The following is a 24445-nucleotide window of genomic DNA, read 5'->3' as shown; positions in this document are numbered from 1 at the left end:
TTCCTTCCCAGGTACCCACATGGGCCATTGCCCCAGACTTGAGGAAAGGGGAGGCGGAACCTTTGCTTCCCTAGGAGGGCCCATAGTTCCCCACACCCTCCATCCTTGGAAGCTTTGCCTCTAGCAGCCACTGCTCCTCCCTCCCTGGGTCCTAGGGGATCACTAGCTGGGGCTCAAAGGGCCCAAGGTCCCGTAGCAAGGAAAAGAACCACATTCCATCACTGTTAATGCCACACCCCTATGCCAACACCCTCAGTGTTGGTGTGACCAGAGCTCAGGCACCACCCTGCTCCTCCACAGCATCCAACTCTGGGCCACCGCCCAAGGTCACCTGAGAGCTACCCCCCCAAGGATGAGCTCACCAGCGGGGCAGGCGTTCCACCCCAAGGCTCACAGCGCTCACAAGGGAGGTTTGACCTATTTAATGGGTTTTTACCAAGTTGAATCCAGAGTGGCTTCCTGCCCACATGTGCAGGTGTTAGAATGAGGTATATAAAACACAGAAATGGTTAAAAAAAAGTCAGAACCACTAACATGGCGGTGTCCCTGGTGTGCAGCGCACATGCAAGCCAGGCCTATGGGTGCCAAGGTTGTCCCTTCCACTGGAGCCACCCACCACTCCAGGGCTGGTACATTCACACAAGTACACACGTTCACACACTCACCTCTACAGCCACTTGGATTTCAGGGGGTGGAGAGCAGGTGCAGGTGTGGTGAGGTCCCTCCCTTCCTCCTAAGGCCTTATGAGGAGCAGTGAAAGACTGGGAGGAAGGACTGGAGCCCCTGGCCATGTGGGAGCAAGCCTGTCTGCCCCCCACCATCCTGTGCAGGTGTGGACTTGCAGAGGCTGGGGGGGAGGGGCACAGTTGGGCAAGCCCCAAGGAGCCCTGCTGTGTAAGCCCCCATCTGCATCTCCTTTTTCTCTGACGCTCAAGCTTCTGCAGTACGCTCCTTGGGAACATTTAAATGATCCAGCAATGGAATTGTTGACTGACAACATTTCTGGTTCCTTGGACAATTATGAACCCTGAACTACTGTCATCGCTTCCTATTATCTCTCAATCCCGAGCTTCTAGCCCCGACTCCCTGTGTTGGCCTAAGGCACCTGGCTGGGCCTCAGTCTACATGGAATGTTGTGTAAATTTTCTCCTCTTCCCTTACACTTGGGCCTGGAAGAGGGTTGGCCCTGTGCTACAGTTACCCTAGAACAGGCCTGACCCTCCCTCCATCTCTAGTGCTCTTGCCCCGTGTCTCTAAGTGCATAAACTCATGAGCTCTTGACCTTGAGGGGCCACAAACACAACTGAGAGCCCCCAGCTCACCAACTGATCCTGAGGTGAATGAAGCTCCCATTTTCCCTGAAATACAAAGGTAACAGTCTACATGTGCCATTCACACCTCTAGAGGTGGGGACAGGAAGGAAGCCAAGGCTGTGTGGAATTCTAGAGCACAAAGGGAATGGGGGATGGAGGCAAACACCCCCTTTTGAGTTCTGTGGGAAGTCCCAGCAGACAGCACCCCTACAGCTGTTGCCACAGTCATTTCCATGGGCAAAGTCCCACCCCAAAGGATGGCCCAGCAGAGAAGCAGGAACCCCTCTAGTCCACTGTCTCTGGAATTCACCCCAAAAACATCATAACAGAAGACAAGGGCCATTCCCTGCTCAGGGAATGCGGGGCTGTCCAGGGAACTCAATGTCTGTGTGGACTCCTACCCACTGGCCACCAGCTCAGGCCCCAGGTGTGCCAGCCTGGCCCATGAGGGGGGCACTGCCATCCTTTGTGTCCTCCCCCGGAGTCCGGTGGGTGTGAATCACAATGGTTTTCTCATCCACAATCTCACAAGCAGGGTTCGTGAAGGCTGACAAGGGTAAGGTGATGCGCTGCATCTCTCGCTCATAGGTTTTCTGTTCACGATGCTCTTTGAAGTCCTTTCCCCTGATGGAAAGAATGAAAACGAAAAACACTATCAAGTCACAGTTCCTGCCAGCATTCCTTCTTTCACTTCTTACCTCAAGTATCATGCAGGCTGGCACCTGGCTTTGATGGGCGTGCCATCCAATCCAGTCAGCTCAACAAACAGAATCAGGTGTGGAGGCCTTATAATGAGTCTCCTTTCTCGAACTCAAATCACTGTTCCCTGAGTCACCTCTACATCTCACGGTCTCTCCCTGTACATTTTCCTACACTGTGAGGAGTGACGGTAAAGAAAGCCTCACTGCCTCAAAACAGAAAGCAAACAGAACCATAAGGCCCAGCCTGGAAGGGAAGCCATCCTTATAATAAGGAAGAGAAAGGACAGAAGGAAGTCTGATGCTCTGGGCTATGTTCCACACCCATTCCAGGCCTCACTTGAAAACCCACCATCTCTTGAGGCAGTTGGAGAGCCCGAATTCTTGGGAATTTTCCTTCCATCAAGCCCAGCTGTGACCCACTGCAACTTCCAGACATTACGAATCTTCCCTTTTTTATTTCTTCCAGGAAATAGCCCACCTGACCCATTATTCTTCAACTCTTAATAAGCCATAATCTCCAGGCCTTCCGATGTCCTGACTGCCTTCCTCTAGATTCTCTCCAGCTATCAGTGTCCTTAAGGTGCCCCAGCCAGAATTAAATGTGGCTCCCTGAGTGCCATGCAACCAGAGCAGGCCCTGGGATCTCTAGTCCTGGACATTAGCCTCCCAGCACGTAAGTTTTCATGCCGCTATAAACAGTGGGCTCATTCTGAGTTTCCAGTCCACTAGAAATCCCAGCTCTCCCTGGTCTGGTGCTTGGGAAACCAACTCTTCGGAATATACTCAGATTCAAAGACTTTACATTGATCATAATTCAATTTCATCTTATCAGATTCAGCCCAACCGTCTCTCAAGATCTTTCCCACAGTCCTTCAATATATGGGCTTTCTCTCCTATCTCCACAGCAGCTATAGATCTCTTGCTTCATCATGCAGATGTCTCCACCACTCCACTCTCTCCTCCATTCTGGTCTCAGATGCAGAGGGTCCTTCAGTTTGCCCTGGCCCTTGACCATAGCTAACTCCTGACCTCTGAGGTCCTCTCCATCATCCCGTCTCTCTCTCATTGTCCGTCTCTCCTCCAGTCACCCGCCTCACAATCGCAGTGTCTTTCCTCTTCCGTCCCTCCCTCTCATTCCCCTATACAGCCAATATTATGGTTTCTGCCTTCCCAACATTTCATTCATTTACATTCCCTTCTCTTCACTGCATAGCCATAATGCTCATTCAGGCCCTCAACACCTCTATCAATAACTGCAATCACCTTCTGTTGGGGGGTTGGCGGTGCCCTGGACAGTCACACAGATGTCTGGAATGGAGGAAAGATAATGAGTCTGAGAAGCCTGTGGGAGTTCTTTGGAGATGACTGTGGAGCTGTGACTCAGTGGCAGCTCAAGGCAGAATATATGGATTGAAAATCATCTATTATATATTGCAATCAGCTTCTCTTCTCAGTTGCCAAGGTGATTTTTCCAAAAGTCTAGGTCTGACCATCTCTCTCCCCATCTGTCCCTCTCCCTCTCCCCCCCGCCTCTGTCTTTGTCTCTGTCTCTCTGTCTCTGTCTCTCTCGCTCTCAGATCAAAGTCTGCTTTTCCCAGTCCTCCTAGCTTTCAGATTTCCTTCATCATTTCTCCGTCTCTCCTATGTGCTGAATTATTGTATGCGTTGGCTCCCTCATTAGGCTGGGGGCTCTTGGGGGCAGGGATCCTGCTTTTGCCTTTGCATCCTCAGCACTTAACACAGTGCTTAGCACATAGGTGCCAGAGTCAAATCTAGCTTCTGAAGTTTATACAAATTGTGTGTGATCCTGAGCAAGTCACTCAGTCCCTCTGTGCCTCAGTTTCTTCATCTATAAAATGAGGACTCTGAGGTCCCTTCCAGACTCAGAGCTCGGATCCTTAGAACTAAGGGATCTCTAAGGTTCCTCCCCCATTTTGGTCTGGTTTACCAAGCAGGCTGACCTCCCAGGAAGAGAATGTGCCAGCCTCAGCCTCCCTATCCTCCCTCATGGAAGGTCAGTGTCTAATCTACTCCAATAACTCCCAAAGGATCTGTGACCTCTCTTCTAGTCATATACTCTGGCCTACGACCTTCTTTCAATTTGCCCACCCACTGGCTGAGGCAGGAAGGCTGTCTATGGCTTCTCCCTCCCGCTTGCCATGGACAGGCCCATCTTCTTTACTGTTGGATAGCACATCTCTTTACTAATATCAGTAACTGCTCAGACTTGTATAAATCTGGCTTTTATGGATTAGCTCCCCCAAGTCTGACAACCTCCTATGGAACTGACTGTTAAAACTGGGTTCCTAAGCATTCAATGGTAAGCCAAACTCTGGAGCCATGGTAACCCCTCCCAAGAGCTACTTGAAGCAGCCAGCGGGCTGTGGCTCTGGATTGGGGCTCTGAGGACCGAGATTTGGCTCCTGTGCCAGTCATTCCTAGCCGTATGACCTTGGGCAAGTCTCTTCAGCTCTCTGGGTCTCAGTTTTCCCATCTGCAGAAGGAAGGGGCTAGATTCAAAGGGTCTCCAAGTTCCCCTCCAGACCTAGGATTCAGTGATCTTGGCTACAATGGCAAGGCTGGCTTTGGGATTTGGTTAGGGAAGGCACAGTCACTCCTATCTACATGAACCGCTACCATGAAGACCTAGGCTACGGTTGTCAGTCATAGGACATAAAAGGGCCTTAGGAATCATCACACAGGGGAGAAGTAGAAACTGAGGCCCAGAGAAGGGGTTGCCCACCAGGTAAAATGCAGAGGTGAGGTCCACACCAGTCTTCTGTCTCCATCTAGTTTTCTTCCCTATACCAGGCTATCTCCCTCACATACAGCAACTGGCCCACGCCTGGCCCTTTGGAACAGCCTCTGCCTGGCTCTTGGAGTATGGCGGCTCCAATAGGAATAATCCGAAAATATACAACAAATGCTGGCCAGCAATCTCTGCCCCTGCCTGTCCTCTGAAAGGGATGGCCTGAGGCAGGCCCTGCCCCACTCCCAAAGCATGAGACCTCGCTCAGGAGAAACGGGGGAGCCCCAAGGGGACATGGACAGGCTCTGCAGGTGCTGGGCCTCCTCACAGTGACCAGGCCTGCATTCAGAGGCTCCCCAGTACAGCCAACTCTGTTTCAAATGGAGAAACTGAGGCAGTAATTTGCCTCAGCTCCTGATGAGAAAAATAACAGGACCCTGCCTTTCCTGTCCCCTTCCTCTAACCTTTTTCACAGATTGGCTCAGAGGGCAACAAAAGTCCCTTGTGGCCAAAAAGAAACAAAAATTGTATTTACTGACTCCCCTCCTTTCCTCAGGGGGTGGAGCAGTGTAAGCTTACACTTTTTCCTTGTGCCTTATCAGTGAACAAGAGTATGCTGGAGTTCTGCCCAGCTGGGCCACTGCTGTGGGGTGGGGAAGGCACTGAAACCCTCAGACCAACCGCTGAATCCCACAGCCCCTTCCAGGTACCCTGCCCCCTGCCCACCCTGGGACTAAGGGGCAGGGGGAGTCTCCAGTCCCCAACCCCACCCGCCACCCTGCTTCTAGAGGGACGGTTCCTCCACCTGCCCACACCCTCCATCCCACAGAGCCACTGTAACCTGATTCTTGTCTTGCTAAAGAAAGGGCTAGAAACAGAAGCCAGGAAGCAAACAGGGCAGGGAGAGACGGACGCCAAGGGAGCTAACCTGCTGATCTCAACCCTTGCTTCCTCTTCCTGGACCCAAAAGGGTACAGAAGAACCTCATTAGGTCAATCCCCTGGCTTCTTCCCAACAACGGGTCACTCACAACAGTCAGCCAAGCTAGATAAACTGAGCCCAGAGGGTCAGAGAGCCTGCCACTGACCAGCGGTGTGTGGCCCCTCCCGAAGTGTGTCCTCATTGGTAAAACCAGGCAGTTGGACCAGATGGCCATGCCGTTCTGAAACATCAATCCCAAATGAGCACAGCCAATCAGAAAGACCGAAAATTTAGCAGAACAAACCGACAGGTTCAGTGACCTGGACAGAGTAACCAAAACATCATTTCTGGTCTCCAGTAACCCTTCACTTCTATTGAACAAAAAGCACTTTTTGCAGACAGTTGGGGGTGGAAGGAGACCCTGAGGCTGTCTCATGAGATGAGGTCCCTGAACAGAAATCCTACTCAAATGGCCTTCCTGTTCCTTCCTGAAAGCCCCTCAAAGTGGAAGAGCCCCCAGCCTTCCAAGCCAGTTGCTCCATTTTTGGACAGCTCTTGTCCTTGGGATGCCTCCTCTCTTGCCCTCTGGGGCCCTGCAGAAACCAAATCCCTCTTCCCCTGACAGCTCTGCAGACCCTGAATGTGCAGAGAACCCATGGTCTTAGAGCTTGGGACCTCTGCGAGCTTGCTGGCCTGGTTTCCCAGAAGGAGCTTCTGTCTGAATTCTGAATTCATTTCCTGTTCCACGGCTCTCAAAGGCTACACAAAGAGCTTTCTGGGGATGAAGGTGTGGCAGGCACAAAATGGAGGTAGGCACCGAGCCCAGAGACAGTGCCAACTACCTTCCCCAGGGCACTGGAGATCTCATCCCCAGGAAGAAGAGGGGTCAAGGGTGGGGGAGGGTAGCTTCTTGACTCAAACACTCCACTAGCATTTATTAATCTCTACTATGGGCCAGGCCCTGTTCAAGGCCTGGGTGAACTGAGACGGCCCCCTCACCCTTTGTGCATCCTGCTCCCGAGGTCAGCAAAAGCTGTGATGGGACAAGAGGGCATCAGGGGAGGGAGTATAGGGCAATGCAGGCTCCATTGTCACAATTATGCATCAGATAGGACCACAGAGAAGAACACAGGCTGGACCTTCCTGTCAGGTCTCTTAATACTGTCTACTCTCCTCACACAATGACCATCCTCCTCCAGTGCCCTGTGGTGTAACAGGGAGCAGTGACCCCAGGGGACCCTGGCTTCCAGGCAGAGAAGGCTCTCCTACACGGAGCTGGTTACTAAGGCACATGGGGCAGGAGCTTCCTTCCAAACACCCTTATGTGACTTCTCCCCTTTCCAGGCCACCCTTATGATTATTTTCATCAGATCATCTGAACACACTGTACACTACAGATGGCCCTGCCCAACACAGGCTTATCCCTGAAGAAATTCAAACCTCAAATGCCAAAAGCAGGCAAGGAGTTGTCTGTGCCTGGGATGGACTCTCTGGCCAGACGGCTACACAATAGGTATAGATATAGATAGAAATATATATATATATATTTATATAATATTATACAATAATACTGAATATTATATATATAAAGAGAGAGAATGGAACTATCTGCCATTTTTTTTCTAAAGTCGACGAGCACTAATGAGGCCTTTACTATATATGCCAGGTTCTCTGTAAATAAATACGTGAGGCCTAAAGCAAATTTAAAAATAGTCCTGCCCTCAGGAAACTCATATTATGTTCTTCCACTTTGCTTTAAGACTAGGCCTCTCATATCACCCAACCTGGAAAGTCAGCATCCCCTGATGTACCCAACCCCACTGCTGATTGGCCAAGAGCTCTAACCTACTCGTCTTTGACCTGGGCTGGTTCCCACCTCCTTAGGCAGCCTGGTGAGGCTACCTTCTCTAGCTACCTCAGGGAAACTTCAGAGTGCCCAGACCAGCAGCCATGAGGACACATGGCTGTCCTGTATATTAGAGATATATCTCCTTTAATCCTCTAGCAAGAGACCTTAGAGACACCTAGTCCAAATGGAATGCAACATCTTTATTTTATAAAGGAGGAAACTTAGGCCCAGAGAGGAAAAGGGACTCCCCCAAGGCCATGCAGGGATTAAGCAGCAGGCTTGGGATTTGAACCCAGGCCCCCTGATCCATGGTCATTAGCCACTCTGTGTACAACACAGCAAGTCTGTCTAAAGAGAAACATGAAAGGAGGGGCAAGCAATAAATTACTGACCTCTTATAGACATAACCCAGGACGATGCCAGCACCAGTGGAGATGATGATGACCATCATGGTGATTCCCAGCACGTAACCTGCCAAGGAAGAGGGCAACATTCATGAGCGCCTCCATCGCATTAAGACAGGCAGTCTCCTGGTGGAATCCTCAGCAAGAAAGGGGTGAGGTGGGAATCCTGGGAGTGTGGAGAGAAGAGGGGCAGGGCCTACCTATCATCCCCAGATCTTTCTTCTCTGACATCATCCTCACTCTCTGGCTGACTCCAATCGCAGGCTGCACCGCTGCCGACTCACTGTTAGGGGGCAGGGAGTCTGCAACTTCGAAGACTTCCCCATCAGCCCCTTGGCTTTCCTGAGATGCCCCTGCATCTGTGGTGAGGGGCAATGTTTCCTGAGTGGGGGTCCCTGGAGTGGGAGAAGAAAATTCTGGGTGTCAGGAGAATGTCCCAAGTGATGGGGGTGCCTCAGGAGCCCTCCCACAGAGGGGAACAGAGCAGATGAGTGAAGGGGAGGGACAGAGGGGCATGGGAGGTACCCCTCCAAAAGGGCACCAAACATGGAACAGGTATGGCTGCATGGGTATTCCCCATCTCTTAGACCTTGAGTGTCTGCTCTCTCTCTCTCTCACACACACACACACACACACACACACACACACACACACACACACACGAATGCCCCTGGGTAGTGGACTGGTCAGTGTTCCTGGTCTAAAAGAAAGGAGATTTCCAGAGGACTGTGTTCTACCCAGCCCCATGCAACTGTCAGCTGGGCTTTGAAATTACATCTCATGCTTTTCCCATTAGACACCTACTAGCTATGTGACCCTGGGCAAGCCTCAGTTTTCTATCCATAAAATGAGGGTATGACCAGCACCTGCCACCCAGGGATCCAGTGGGATCATGTCTGTAAAGTGTTTTGCAAATCTAAGCAGGCTATATAAATGGTAGCTATTATTATCACTGCTAATTCCCCTCCTCCCACTTCCTAGCTAAGTGGAAAGCCAGTCATTCCCAAGCACCACTTTGCCAAGTGTCTCCTCCTTGTTTTGGGATCACAAGTTATCAGATATCATGTTTTTGCCTTTCTTTGGTTCCCCAGCACATGGTCCTGTGCTTGGCACATAGTAGGTGTGTAGGAAATGCTACCAACTCATTCTCTGACTCATTGCCTTCATGAGCAGTATGGGTGCAGAAGGTTACAGAAGTGGTTTTGCCACTTAGTAGCTGTGTGCCCCTGGGCCAGGGCACCCTTCCTGGGCCTCTATTTTTTCAACTATAAAATGAGTGGGTTGAACTCAAGGGCCTGTGAATCGATGACCACACGACATTGGCGTGCCCCCACGCAGGGTGAAGCTTCCTCCATGTGACGACCTCTGTGGCCCCATGCAGCTCCTTAAGGGTTAGCGCAGGGTTTGAGCCAGGTCAAGGAGGGCAAGGTGGGACCCAAAACCAGGGCCCCTGGTTCACATTCACCAGCTCCTCCAGCTACACCAGGCTTTTTCTTGGTGCAAAAAGAATTGCACATTTAAAATGTGTTAAAATTTAATTGCACGTAAAAATTTTCCATTTTGCCTCCCATGATCCTCTGTCTCTCGTCTGATCCTGCACTTTCCCTCGTCCTCAGATCGGACAGGTCGGGTTTCCAGGCTCCCCTAATTTAGTTAGGGCATCACCCTCTATGTCTAAGGCTTGTCCCCTGCTACCAGACTTCTCAGAAGGCACCAGGCTGTCTGCCTAAGGGGGTGGGGGCTCCCTTGTTGGGAGCCGGAGTACCAGACCCCCAGCCTGCTTCCCCACGGGCTGGACCATCTTAGAGGTCACAGAGGGGATGGTTTGGGAGTAGGCTAGCACAAACTCCATCGTTTCGGGGAAAGTTTCTGCCCCTCTCTGAGCCTCAGTTTCTCCATATGTAAACTGGGTATCACTCTCAGGCCCCTCCCCCAGCCCTGACCTCCCCTGGGCTCGGGCTCCTCCCTGCTCCGATAGCAGCCCAGGAGTAAAAGCCTGACCCCTTGATTCTCATCCTGGCTGTGCCATTTTGCCCAAGTCCTTTTCCCTTTCTGTGCCTCAGTTTCCCCATCTATAACGGGAGGGTCTCGAGGGTCTGTGGGCTCCTCCATCTCTAGATCTGGGATCCCATACTCCGGGTGCCCTCCTGGCTGGGACCTTCCTTGCCCCTCCCCACCTCAGTTTCCCCACCGGGTCCCAAGCCAGATCAGGTTCGTTGAAAACACTTGTTTACCAGCGCTAGCTGAGGATGAGCTCATGGGGTGTGGCCCCGGGAGCCAATGGGAAGCCAGCGCCGAGGCCGGAGACAGCCGTGGCCAATGGCGATGCGGAGGGGGAGGATCCCGAGGCGGGGCCAGATGAAGGGCGGGACCAGAGCCTGAGCCAAAGGCGAAGCTGAGGGGGCGTGGCCGTTCCCTGAAGGCGGGCTCAGGGGGCGTGGCAAGATGCTCTGGCCAATGGCGGGATGCGGGGCGGGGCCGAGGAGGCCCCCTGGGCGGTGGCAGTACCTGCGCACGGGACGGGTTCGCAGCGCTGTTTCTCCGGGGCTCCCGAGGAGCCGCTCACGTAGCACCAGGGCCCGGCTGAATCCGAGTCAGGGTTCCGGCAGAAGCTGTGGTTCTCCCCGCTGGTTGTCCGGCCTGGGGCCGCCCCTGGGGAAGGGGGCAAGGGGGGAAGGGGCAGTGAGCCCGACCTCCACCTGTGCAGTGTGCGCCCCTCCCCCAGAGGGCTGCCCTCCCCTCCTCCCTCCCTCCCATCCCTCCTCCCCCGCTCCAACTCCTCTCTCTCCATTCACCCCATTTTCTTATATTCTCAGAACTCATCTCTCACCTCCCCATTGATTCTCTTCACCCCTGACTCCTTTCCCTGACTCTCCCAACTCACCTGCTCATCTCCCTCCTTCATACTCTAACCCCCCCCAGCCTCCCATTCATCCCCACCCCCGTAGCCCCTCTAACCACTTCCCATTCACCAATCCAGGCCCTCCCTGATCTCCACCTGCTCCTTTCACCTCCTTCAGCCACCAACCTGTCCCCTGGCTTCCCATTCCCTCCCCCCACTCATCCCTCACCCACTGACCCTCACTCCTCATCCCTCTCCTACTCACCAGTGTTGACAGTGTCTGTCCCCTGTCTTTGCACTTCCTGCCAGTTGAGGCAGGGCAGTCCCTCTGCAGAGAAGCTCTGGTCAGCCTGGTACAGCTGCCCCTGGTCCCGGAAGCAGCCTGCGAAGAAGAAGGGCCTTGGCATCTACAGAAGGCATAAGCCGGCAGCTGATGTACCCCCCTGGTGCCCGGGGCAGGGATGGAGGCAGCAGAGCAAAGGGGCACTTAACCTAGGAGTCAGAAGCCCCGACTACGGCTAGTCCAGTTCTGCGCCGCTCTGGGCCTCAATTTCCGCATCTGTAAAATGTACTATGGGCCCTGGCTGCCCGAAGCCTACTGTGTACCTGTGGACTATCTCTCAGCAGTCTATGCAGCCGAGAGAATATTGGTCAGCGGGTGGGCATCCAGCTCCCAGCCACCCCCTCCCCCCGCCCCAGCCCTGCCCCTAGTGCCTGGGCCAGAGTTGTTGCTGTTATGTAAACTAGGCATGACTCAAATCCACCACCCTCCCATCTAAAGTCTTCAGCTTGGAACCCCCTACCCCCCACCCCCCACCCCCAACCCCCCACACATATACACTTTAAACGCAGCAAGAAATGAGAAAGAAAACGTGTTGAAGGAGAACTCGACCGGCCCAGGGCTCCAAGCCGCGGCTGCTGGGCTGACAGCGGGAGGCGCGGGTCAGCCTGCCCCGCGCCCGGCCCAACGGCAGCATCTCCAAGCTGTGCCTGGGGAGGCCAGGGAGCGCAAAGGCGAGGATGCTCGCAGCCGCGGGGCACGACCCCAGCTCGAGATTCAGGCAGCGCCCCTGAGGCTGCTCCCCCGCCGCCTTTGTCCCGATGCCCAGGGTGGGCCTCCAAGCCCCCTAACCCCGCTGCCCCAAGCCGGAGCTGCCCTCGCTCGCTGTGGACAGCGTGCCCACGGCTGGACAGAGGCAGAGCGCAGTGCTTTCGCCACTCCAGCGCCCCCCCCCCCCCGCCTTTTGCCCTCCCCCTAACTCCCCGTTAAGTTGCTGGGACGGCCGGGGGCTCACCTCCCCGGGAGCTCGAGGCTGCGCCCAGGAGTGCAGTGCCCAAGAGCAGCGCGGGCCCCCAGGGCAGGGGCAGCTGCATCCCGGGGCGCCGGGCTGAGCCGGAGCGCATCCTCCGACGGGCTGGGCGCCCCGGCCGCTGGTCCTGAGGCTGCCTCGGCCAAGCGTTTGGCCGCTGGCTGCCCGGCTCCCCGGCTGGCCCGCCGGTGGACTGGCTGCGGGTCGGTCCGAGGCTAGCCTGGGCTGCTCTCTCCTGGTAAACAGCCTCCCCCCAAGCCGGGGAGGGGAGGGCGTTTGCAGCAGCAGCAGCAGCCGGGGAGCTTCTGGGTCCTAAGACGCGCAAGCTTCTCCAGCTCGCCCCGCCTGGGGCTCAAGGCAGCCCACAGGTGCCAGCCCTGCGTCCCTCCTCTAACATCCTCCACCTCCCCAGAGACGCGCTCCAGTCCAGCCTCAGCCGGCCCCATTCAGGGTGCTTCCTCCGGACCTTCCGCAGCTAAAGTGAGAGAATAATGGGCTTGAGGGGCAGTGCCAACTGGAGCCCCAACTCCAAGGAGCCTGGGCCCCCCACACACACACCGCGGGCACTCAGGGACTGATTCTACAACAATAGGCATTTGTTAACTGCCAATTGCGTTCAGTCCTTGGACTGGCGATGGGGATGGGATGGACAGAAGATGGATAAGAAATCCATATTAGCTCCTGCCATCTCGAGAGAGAAAGACAGTCAACAGGCATTTATGGAGCCCTTACTGTGTACCCCGTGCTAAGCTCTGGGGATACGAAAAGATGCCCTGCTCTCGGGGCTCATGGACGAAACAACGTGAAAATAATGACGTTTATAAGATGGATTCATAGTCAGTGAGGGGTGATGTGAAGGGAGAAGGCGCCAGCAGCTGAGGGAGCGGCAAAGGCCTTCGGCAGTTGGCGGAATGTGAGCTGAGCCTTGAAGCAAGCCAGGGAAACCCGGAGGCAGACTATTCCAAACATGGGGTACGGCCAGGGCAAAGGCTTCGTGTCCTGTTCCACCTGAGACTGCCAGGAGGGGAGTCTGGGAGAAGAAAACCGGGAAGGTGAGAAGGGGTCAGGGGATGGAGAGCTTCCCTGTCCAACAGGAAACTACCAACCTGATTCAGGCAGGAAACTTGTCCCAGCCCTCCTTCATCCCGAGTGCCTTCCCTCCCAGACTGCTCCCGACGGGTCCCGTCCTTGTCTGTGCAGAGCTGTTGGCGTAGTCTCCCACGCTGACGGGGAGCAGGGACTGGGTTTTGTGTTTCTTTGTATCCCCAGCATTTAGTACAGTGCCTGGCACATAGTAGGGGCTTAATAAATGTTTGCTGACTGCAGGGCCATTTCAGTTCGTATGGATACGCTTTTCCTAAAAACAGTGATCATCCCACTCAATCGGATCTAACCTCAGGGTCCTAGTGATGGCTCTAATTGGAGCACAGATTAAAAAGGGCTCCTCATGCATAGGAAATACACTGGCAACTGCCCCTGTATGCTGTGTATGCTAAAACCTTTTCCTGGAAGCCTTGAATTCATGTGAAGGAAGGAAGGGAAGCGCAGTTCTTCTGAGTTCCCTCAACGTTCCCCACACACACTGGGATTCAAGGGATCTGTCCCAGTCTTTGGCATCCCCCCAGCCTTCCTGGACACTGGAATTCCAGGGATCTATCCCTGCCTGTGGAATCCTCCCAGTCTCCCAGACGCTAGGATTCCAGGGATTGACATCTGTCCCTCACTTTGACATTTGGGGGTCGAACTTTTGTTTCTGGTTTGGCTCCAGGCTGGCCAGCAGTCATTCAAGCTGCTAAGCTGTCTCTCCTGAGACAGAGATGAGTGATTGACCCCAAACTACCTGGTGACTCATGCTAAAACAGAACAGGGAATCCCTCCTCCCATCCCTGGGCCACACAGCTTCCATTTGGCATGCTGTAATTTAAGAGGAATGAAAAAGAATATTGATCCAGCAGTTCCCACAAGACCCAATCTATACCAGACTAAAGATGATGCAAATAGCAACCCAAATACCTTGAAATAAGTTTGCACTCACTACAAAAAAATCATAGAACCTTGTAGGACCTCTAATCATAGAACTAGAGAGCAGAAAGGACCCTATTGATGGCGTAGCCCAACATCAGGGAGATGATAGTTATCACAAGAGAGAAGACCTTTGATATGGAGCTGGGAGACCTGAATGGTCACTTAGGACTCTCCTATGACTTTGGACAAGTTGCTTAATCTTCCTGACCTCTATTTTTTCATTAAACTACATGATCTCAAAGGTCCCTTCCATTCAGGAGTATGCTGGAACCATTGCAGAGAGGCTGTGAGAGCTGGTTGTTAAATTTTCCACATGAGTGTTTACAACTCAGAAAATGGCAAACAAGCAGGGCTTGATTTACTGTTTTGCTGATTATCTAGGCTCGAGAAAGGGATGGAGAAATATTAAAAATGCCAAGTAAATGTAAATCTATCAAGCATACATTCCCATGCCTACCTCCCAATTAAGAGCTGATTGTTAAACATTCCAGCTTTGAAATTATGAGATGAGTGGTTTTGTCTGGAGGCCATTTAAGAAGGCATATTTGGTGTTTCTATTTGAAATAGCAACCATATCTTTTCCACGATCGTCCCAACAAGATGCTGGTCGTATGGCCACTGATTGCTTCTGAATCTTTGGTATAGATCCTGTAGGAATCCTCAAGAATAATTGGAGCATTCCATACAAGCCAAAAGGAATATTCAGGAATCTTTCACTTGCTAATGAAAACTTACTGTGCCTTATCTCTCAGCACTGTGCCTGACACACAGTCCCCTTTAATAAATACTTGTTGACTGACTGTTGACTGGACTTGTGATTTCATCAATATAGGAAACTCTCAGGTGAGTTACTCCCTCTATTAATGCAAATCAGCACCTTTAAGAGATATATTTACTGCTGTTAAGTGACTTGACCAGGGAGACTCAGCCTGGATGTGGCAGACTTGATCCCAGATCCTGATTCTGAGGCCAGCTCACCCTCTGTCTACCAGAACGTACTCCCTCTGCTGTATGGGAACATCTCTCTGCCTTCAGAGACTGAGAAAGTGTTAGGGTTAGGGTTAGATATTATTTTCTGACCCCACACCCTCTAATCCAGTGCTGGCGCCTATGGCCATTGTGTGACCTGACCAGATGCCCTTGCTAAGCCCTGATTCAGCATCGGTAAACATTTTAAAATCAATTATTGGTTATGTCCAAGACACTGGGCTACTAATGATTAATGATAGCTATATTTCTATAGTACTTTAAGGTTTGCAATCTCATTTTGATCCTTGCAACAACCCTGGGTGATAGATCCCATTATTCATTATTCCCATTTTTACAGATGAGGAAACTGAGGCTTAGATAAGAGATCAGGGCACACAGCTAATAAGTACATGAGAAAGGATTCGAACTCAGGTCTTCCTGATTTCAGGTCCAGCACTCCATCCCCAACACAACCCAGTATCCTTTTGGGTAAGGTACCAAGGTTATGAAGACCAAATATACAATACAAAAGTCATATACTCTCTCTGCCCTCAAGAAGTGTGATTGTGAGAAGGGGAGATAAGACAGGGCTAAGATTCCTCCGAGCCTCCAGCTGGGAGTGTCAGGTATGTGCACCCACATGTCAGATTCTGTGGCTCTCCGATGATGTAGACCGATATGATCGGAGATCTTACCTGCCTCTGCAGAGGCAAAAGGCCAGTGACTTGAACCATTGGCGCATTAGTCGGCAGCTTGGGGTGAAGACGGGGGAGTGGGACCCCGAGGTGACAAGTCTTCGGTCTCCCAGAGGGGTACCAGGTTGCCCCCTCAAGTATCAATTGGAAAGAGAAGCCACTTGCCTGGCTGCTCTTCAGAAGGGTGGAGGGGTCCAAGCTTGGATCCTTCCCACCAAACCACAAGAGCTATCGATCGAGCTCTTTAGCTGGGGGCCAGATGAGATCTCGTCTCCAACCAGGAGAAAACAGAGGCTCTCATGGGAGGAGGACGGTTCCAGCAGTCTCTGGAGGCGGCTTCTTCACTTTTGTGAAAGTGGTGTTCTGGACCCCGCGGTCAGCCTGGGGCAGCCTAGGGACCCCTTCTTAGAATCATGTTTTTAAATGCACAAAATGAAACACAATGCAAAGGAACCAAGGTTCACAAAAACAAAAAGGTAATTTTTTCCCATCCAAATGCATGGATCCCCCTTAAATTTCCCTGTGGAGCTCTTGGTGGAAGGGGGAGGCACCTGTGGACTTCAAGTTAAGAATCCCTGCTCTGGAACGTTGAAGGAGTGTAGAGACACGATGGGGCATGTATGGCTATTTCCAAGTCTTTCTCCTTCCCCTCCCTGGAGGGGCCTCTGTGCACCTGCCTTTGTCTGTTAACAACTCACTCCATCCCTTATGCAAGGACCCCTAGCACTGCATTCATCCCATCCACCAATCGGAAGGTGCACTCACAGCATGCAAAGTGCCCATTGGTTGGAAGCTGGATTACAGCAGGACCAGAGAAGGCTTTCTGTAGGAGGTAGCCCCTGGGCTGTCCTGGAAGTCAGGGGACGATTTATCCTGTCCAGGTAAGGACAGGGATTGAATTTCAGCTCACTCTCCTGATCCCCTACAACAGAAACAGGGAGTGAGGGGTAGAGAGATGGCCCGCTTGATAGAGCACTGGCCCTGAAAAATGGAGGATCTGAGTTCAAATATGACTTCAGACACTTGCCACTTACTAGCCATGTGACCCTGAGCAAGTCACTTAACCCCAATTGCCTCACCAAAAAAAGAAACGGGGCGAGTTTGGATAATTGCAAGCAATTTAACGTGACTGGAGCATACAGTAGGGAGGAATGAAAGAGAAAGCTGAAAAGGTAAATAAATGTTTTTTTTGTTCAGGCCTTGGAATGCCAGGTTAAAAAAAAAATTGCTTTTATTCTGTCAGCAGTGGAGAGCAAAGTTAGAAGATCTCTAGGGCAGTCAGGAATGGAGTGCTTATCTTGTCTGTACGAGGCTGTTTGAATGTTGACTCCCCCATCAGAGTGGGAGCTCCTTGAGAGCACCGAGGACCATTTTCTACCCACCTTTGTATCCCCAGAGCTTAGCACCGGCCTGGCACATAAAAGGTGAAGTGGTTTGTTGACTGACTGATTGTGTCTGTTGAGTGGATAGAGTGAATATTGCCTTCGATAGTTATCATGGATGTAGCCATGAACAAATCACTTAACCTCGCTGAGCCTCAGTTTCCTTATCTGTAAAATGGCAGTAACATAAGCACTTATGCAAAGTGCATTGGGGAGATGCTTGGCAAATGAAAGAGATTATTGTCATCTACCCAATTCTCCCCATCACCAATCTCCAGCTCTGCTTGGAAGCCTACAGCAAAACCAGGTTAGAAGCTGTTAATCTCATCAAGAAAAGGCTTTCTTGGAAATTGGTAAGAGTCTGGAAGGCAATTTTTTTCTGCTTAGTCATCTCTGTAGTCTATGATCTTTCCTCTATAACCAAGGTAACATTATTCTTCAGATTAAAGGAATACAATACCTTCAGCCCATGGTCAGGTGGCTTTCATTAAAATAGGTCAACTCCCTTTGCCCCATTATCCATGAGTCAAACGTCCTAAGTGTATCTATGTTCCTCCTCAGCTCTTGTCTTGCCCTAGGTTCTGCCCTCCAGGACCAAGCAGAAGGAGCAGGTGACAGTCTGCAGTCACTGGAGGCCAGCTGTCCTGTACCCCTAGTCTTTTCTCCAGGCAGAACACCCCTGCTTCTGCCAACCAGTCCTTCAAGTCATGGTGGTGAGGACCTTTCAGCTTCTCAATGACTTTCCTCACTGCGGGGCTTACAAGTGAATATCCTGTGCCAGCTGGAAGCTGGACAACTGATGTGTGAGGGTGGCATCCAAGGGGACTACCCCCTTTTCCAGGCCAAGGCTGGACCTCTCTCCATGACTCCCAGCTCCTGTTAGTGCTCTGACTGCCACACCCCTGGTTCAGTTCTCCTGAATTTACTGTCCATTAAACCTCCCAGATTTTTTTTTCAGAAGACCTGCTGTCTAGCTGCACCTGCCCATCTTGAATTGGGGCATTGCTGCTTTTAGGCTTCACATTTATTCCTATTTAATTTATTTTATTCTAGCTCTAACCCTAATATATATATAGATACATAATATATGTATACACACACACACACCTACACACATACATATATACACACATATATACAGACATGCACACACACTTTATATATACATATACATACATACATATACACACATATATGGTGCCATAGTGCATAGAGCACCAGGCCTGGAGTCAGAAAGACTCATCTTCCTTAGTTCAAATCCATCCTCCGACACTTACCCGCTGTGTGACGCTGGGCAAGTCACTTAACCTTGTTTGCCTCAGTTTCCTCATTTGTAAAATGAGCTGGAGAAGAAAATGGCAAACCACCGCAGTATCTCTGCCAAGAAAACCCCAAATGGGGTCATGAAGAGTCAGACACAACAGAATGACTGGACCACAACAACCAATGGTCTGACTTGGTGGGACTAATATCCTTCCCTGCCTTGCGTGCTCAGCAGGCGTAGGAAGATTGCCATGTGTGCCTTCATTCAAGTTTCCAATGGAAATGGTAAGCAACAGATCTCTGAGGCACTCCACTGGAGATCTCCTGCTGTGTTGACCATTACTAACAACTTTGGGTTTGGCCACTCAACCAGTTCTCAGCCCACTTAACCATACCCCTGCCTAGTTCCCCCACCTCTCTTTTCTACACAAAGGCATGAGAGACTCTTTGAAAGATTGTGCTACAATTATGTCCACAGAATCACCTGTTCTATGAGTCCGGTAACTGTGGGAAATAGAAATGAAAACAAGGATGATTTGTTCTTAATGAAGCCAGCCTCGTTTTATGTGTTCTGGATATTCATGAGTCATTTCTTTAAAACATTCTAGAGTCAGGCATCTAGGTGGTGCAGGAAGACCTGACTCAACCACTTACTAGTTGGGAGACCCCTAGGCAAGTTAGAAGGGGAGCCATGATTAAGAAGCCCCATTCCTAAGTTTCACTGAGGTGGAGACAAATGAGCCAGTCATTTAAAGGTCCTCAGAGCTACCACCTCACACCTATCAGATGGGCTAACAAGTAAGAGAACATACATATATGTATGTATGTATATGTATAGGTGAGAAGAGAGGGAAATCTATACAGAAGGTATGATTAGTGCAGATTAATGCCAGAGAAGATACAGAAAAATAAGGACACTGATGCATTGTTGGTGGAGTTTGCACTGATCCAACCATTCTGGAGTTAAATTTGGAACTATTCTCAAAGGTCAATCAAACTGTGCATACCCTTTGACCTAGCAATACCACTACTAAGTCTGTATCTCAAAGAGATCAAAGACAAAGAAAAAGAGTCTATTTGTACAAAATATTTCTAGCAGCTCTTTCTGTGGTGGCAAAGAATTGGAAATTTGGGGGATGCTCATCTACTGGGGAATGGCTGAACAAGCTGTGGTATATGATTGTGAAGGATTACTGTTGTGCTTTAAGAAATGATGAGCAGGCAGATTTCAGAAAAACCTGGAAGACTTATATAAACTGATGCAGAATGAAGTGAGCTGAACCAAGACAACACTGTATACAGTAATAGCAGTATTGATGATCAGTTGTGAAAGACTTAGCTACGCTTATCAATACAATGATCCAAAACAAAAAAGGACCCATGATAAAACATGCTATTCACATTCAGAGAGAGAACTGATGAACTCTGGGTATTCAACGAAGCATGTTTTCTTTCATTTGATTTTTCTTGCCTTTCTTTTTTTTTTTTTTACAACACAGATAATGGAAATATGTTTTGCATGACTTCATATGTATAATGGGTATCATATTACTTACTTTCTCTACAGTTGGCTCAAAATTTTTTAAAGTGAATGCTTTATAACTAAATAAATATTTAAAAAAGAAAAGTTTTCAGAGCATTCCTGGGCACTTGCTGCTGGGAGAATGACTCTGAAAAGAAGGTTATATGCACAGTATGAACTTTGCAGGTTCACACTCATGCAGATTTCAGGTTAGGACAGAGGCCATTCCCCATTTTTGTGTCTTGGATACCCTCAGGCACCATCATGTTTGATGAATGCCATCCACCCTTTCTCAGAATCATGTTTTAAATGCAAAAAATAAAATACATAGCACTACAAAGGAAACCAATTACTTTGAAAGAGCTATCAGAATCTTTTTTTTTAAGTTCATGGTCCCTAAGTTATGAACCCCTGGCTTAATAGAAAGTACGAAGCCAAGAACCATGTGGAGGAGATAGGCAATGGAGGATATAGAAAGACATTACTTTTAGAGTCTACTGTGGCAGTGATTATTCATATTTTGTCTAGGGCTGGGCCCAATTCAGGCCGACCCAGTGGTTCAGAATCAAGACTGGAATGAAATGAGATACTTTGTAGACCATATAACATTTGACACGAGAAGGTTACTCCACAACAGCATGGAAAGGAGGCTCAGAAAATACAGAGTGGGGTCACTTGCACATTGCGTCCCTCAAGAGTCCCCTCCTCAATTCCCCACAGGGAGTATGAGTGTATCCTTTCTATCTGGATGGAGAGGAGAGCCGGAGGAGTCCCAGCTACAATTGTGCTGGACCTGCATGCCCTAATGAGGCATAAGATCCATTCATTGTCTTTGAGGAAGTTGGGTAAATTTCCAGCTGCCCCATGTTGTAACTAAAGACCAGATTAGTAGTGGCCATACTCTTATATGGCACTTTGCATGTGACTAAGTTATTTCCTAGAACCTCTAAAATGGCAAATACCATTTAGGTGATGAAGGGAGACAAATCACCTCTCTATGGCATGGGAGGGCAAAGATGGTGACCCTAAAATATTTTTTAAAGGAATCAGTATGACTGGTCCCTAGAAATAAATCAAGAAGGCAATCTCTGGAGTATGGTTGATTATAACCTGGATGGCAGATTATTGTATATATTCTGGTTTATAGAATTAAAGAAAATCACAATCTAATGAAAAACTATTTATTAAGTACCCATTATATTCTAGGCACAGTGATAAGTCTTGGAGCTACAAATGCAAAAATGAAGCAGTTCCTCTAGGAACTTAAATTATAAAGGGAAGTGGCAGCCAAGGAGGGGTATTTTGATCTGGGAAGATCCAGGGATGATGAGTAGGGCAATCTTTTGTCTCTTTTTGTGTCCAAACATTTGGCATGGTGCCTGGCACATTTATTGTCATGCAATTTTTTCAACAGTGTCCAACTCTTCCTGACCTCATTTTGGGGGTTTCTTGGCATAGACACTTGAGTGGTTTGCCATTTCCTTCTTCAACTCTTTTTTTACAGAGAAGGAAACTGAGGCCAACAGGGTTAAGAGACTTGCCCAGGGTCACACAGCTAGTAAGTGTCTGAGGCTGGATTTGAACTCACAAAGATGAGTCTCCCTGACTCTAGGCCTGGGATCTATGCACTGTACCAGCTAGCTGCCCATCAATGAAGTTTCTATCAAAAAGGTCCTGGGAGAAGTCATTCGTCTTCTATTACTTTCTCAGAGTAAACATTCTTTGGACTCTTGAGTGAGTGGGTAAAATGAGGTTTTTTTAATTGAATAAGAATACTGGGAGGTAAGCCCATCCTCTACAGCCTTCCTTATTATTTCTGCTATTATTTATCACACCAAGGATTATAACAATGATCTAAGATGAACACAGTTCTCTTCCCTTTCAAGACAGCCTCACAGCACTGAAAAGGGGAGGGCAGGTGGGTGGATAACTAGAGCGACTTAAGGCTCCATCTCTACATCAACCACCAGGGAGCTGAGTTCTGAGTTTAAGCTCCTCTGTGCCATCCCATTCCTCTGGTCCATGTGCAGATGTGGACTGCTTACCTGGCCTTCTACATAATGCTTTAAAAAAAAACCAGCCCAGTTTCTGTCTTCTCTCATTTAATCCAGAGCAGAAAGTTTGAAACTTATCAAAAACACTACATGGTTATGAAAATGGCTCAGCCCCCATCCTGTGAAGATTCTTATCTCCTGTCCAACTTTGGATGGCCTGAAAGACTCCAATTCACATTCAAATACACAGCACATCCACTGAGGCTCTAAAGGGCTGACAACCCACCACTTCTGCAGTCAGGTCTCTCCAGCTGTCCTAATCTCTCTCCTTAAGACGTCTGCTCTCAGTTTTACATCTACCAAGGGTAGGGACTCATGCAGAGGCTGTCTACAGAAGATGGATATCACTAAAAGGAGAAAAGGAACTGTCTCATTGGTTCATTCCATCCAGACCCATTACCATTTCCTGGTCAATCACCAGGAAAAACCCAATCATCAGAGGCTCTCTCTTGTGTCTCCACCACCTCTCTGTGCTGCTCCCACCCCAGCCTAGTATTCCCACAAACTCCTGGTGTGATACTATTGACCAGGTTGTATTTTCTGTTGGGTTTTTCCACATCTCATTGGCCACAGCTTCATGGCAGGTTTCACACTGTCCACTGAAATCTAAGAACAACCAGGAGAAAAAGACACAAAGCGATGGGTCTCATCCCATTTTTATTTTATTTTATTTTTTTTATTTAACTTTTAACATTTATTTTCACAAAATTTTGGGTTACAAATTTTCTCCCCTTTTATCCCCTCTCCCCCCCAAACCCAAGCATTCTAATTGCCCCTGTGACCAATCTGCTCTCTCCTCTATCCTCTCTCCCTGTCCATGTCTCCGTCTTCTCTTTTGTCCTATAGGGCCAGATAGCTTTCTTGACCCCTTAACCTGTATTTCTTGTTACCCAGTGGTAAGAACCTTACATTTGGTCCTAACACTTTGAGTTCCATCTTCTTTAGCTCCCTCCCTCCCCAACCCTTCCCCTTGGAAGACAAGCAATTCAATATAGGCCAAATCTGTTTAGTTTTGCAAATGATTTCCATACTAGTTGTGTTGTATAGGACTAACTATATTTCCCTCCATCCTATCCTGTTCCCCATTACTTCTATTTTCTTATGGTCCTTTCCCTCCCCATGAGTGTCGACCTCGGATTGCATTCTCCTCCCCATGCCCTCCCCTCCATCTTCCCCCCCACCCTGCTTGTGCCCCTGTCCCCCACTCTCCTGTATTATGAGATAGGTTTTCCTATCAAAATGCGTGTGCATTATATTCTTTCCTTTAGTGGAATGTGATGAGAGTAGACCTCATGTTTTTCTCTTGCCTCCCTCATCCCATTTTTAGAATGTCCACCACAGCATGTCGGCCCATCATGATGCCCTAGCCTGGTCCTTTACCTTCTCTGAATCCTTCCAGTCTCGTCACCCCTTGGCACTCAACAAACACAGCTCAGAAAGCACCTGCAGCTTTCCCCAAGTGGGCATCACATCAACAAGTTATATTTATGAGAAAATTCAGAAACAAAAAGCTCCAATGGTTCTTTATTTCTTCCTTGGTTAAGGGCAAATTCCTCTCTTTGGTATAGAACACCTGTCATGTTCTGGCTCCTTTCCAGACTTTTTGTGCATTCCTCCCCTCCACTTCTAGGTCCTGCTAGCCACTGTTCCTCACCAACATCCCACTTCCCCTCTCTGGGTCTTTGAACAGCCTGTCCCATGCCTGGAATGATCTCTCCTCTCACCTCTAACTCTTAGAATTTCTAGCCTCCTTCAAAGTTGAGTTCATGGGCCACTTCCTACATGAAGCCCTTATTAACCATTCCCACATGCCCTCCAGCTATTAGTGCCTCCCTCCACCCAAAGTTTGGGCAGCTAGGTGTCACAGTGGATAATCTCCAGCCTAGAGTCAGGAAGATGCATCTTCCAGAATTCAAATTTGCCCTCAGACACTTACCAGCTGTGTGACTGTGGGCAAGTTACTTCACCCTGTTTGCCTCAGTTTCTTCATCTATAAAATGAGCTGGAGAAGAAAATGGCAAGCTTCTTGAGTATCTCTGCCAAGAAAACCCCAAATGGGGTCACGGAGAGTCAGACATGACTGAAAAATGACTGAAAACAACAACCATCATATAAAATTAGCTCTTTGACATCAGTATCTCTCAACATTCTCTCCAAGGCTGCTTGCTCCTTCTCTCATGACCTCTCCCAGATGGTCAGGAACTCCTTGTCTCAAAACACTCGATGTCTCCACCCTTTCTCTGCCAGCATCAACCAGCGCCTCTCTCCTCCAGGAGCATTTTCTTTGTCATGTCCAGCTCCTCATTACCATCATCTGTAGATCATCATAGATCTTTCTCCTTCCCAACTCGTTCAGCCTCTGCCCCCAGTCTTCTCCATTCCCACCCCAACCTTAATTTCTGGGACTTCCGTCACTTCTGTCTCCACCACAAAAATGCCATTCCAT

General features: G+C 49.6%; 1 protein-coding gene across 1 annotated transcript; it reads right to left on the bottom strand.

The window, feature by feature from the left end:
* Window positions 1-407: 407 nt before the first annotated feature.
* Window positions 408-12343, bottom strand: PIK3IP1 (phosphoinositide-3-kinase interacting protein 1). The gene is made up of 6 exons (XM_072599893.1): window positions 12075-12343; window positions 11045-11161; window positions 10446-10589; window positions 8138-8332; window positions 7926-8004; window positions 408-1937 (listed from the first exon to the last, which is right to left on the bottom strand). Exons 1-6 carry the CDS (start codon window positions 12181-12183, stop codon window positions 1730-1732), a joined length of 852 nt encoding a protein of 283 aa, XP_072455994.1. The 5' UTR covers window positions 12184-12343; the 3' UTR covers window positions 408-1729.
* Between the last annotated feature and the right edge of the window lie 12102 nt (window positions 12344-24445).

Source organism: Notamacropus eugenii, chromosome 4, assembly GCF_028372415.1.
Source record: "Notamacropus eugenii isolate mMacEug1 chromosome 4, mMacEug1.pri_v2, whole genome shotgun sequence".
Taxonomy (NCBI): domain Eukaryota; kingdom Metazoa; phylum Chordata; class Mammalia; order Diprotodontia; family Macropodidae; genus Notamacropus; species Notamacropus eugenii.
The sequence above is the reverse complement of the archived record's forward strand: the minus strand, read 5'-3'. Positions and strand labels throughout refer to the sequence as shown.

Coding starts and splice junctions, on each gene's coding strand:
- PIK3IP1 (XM_072599893.1), bottom strand. CDS start 12,183: ATGCGCTCCGGCTCAGCCCGGCGCCCCGGGATGCAGCTGCCCCTGCCC. Junction 10,590..11,044: donor GACAGACACTGTCAACACTG/GTGAGTAGGAGA, acceptor CCCCTTCCCCAG/GGGCGGCCCCAGGCCGGACA. Junction 1,938..7,925: donor CTGGGTTATGTCTATAAGAG/GTCAGTAATTTA, acceptor TCTTTCCATCAG/GGGAAAGGACTTCAAAGAGC.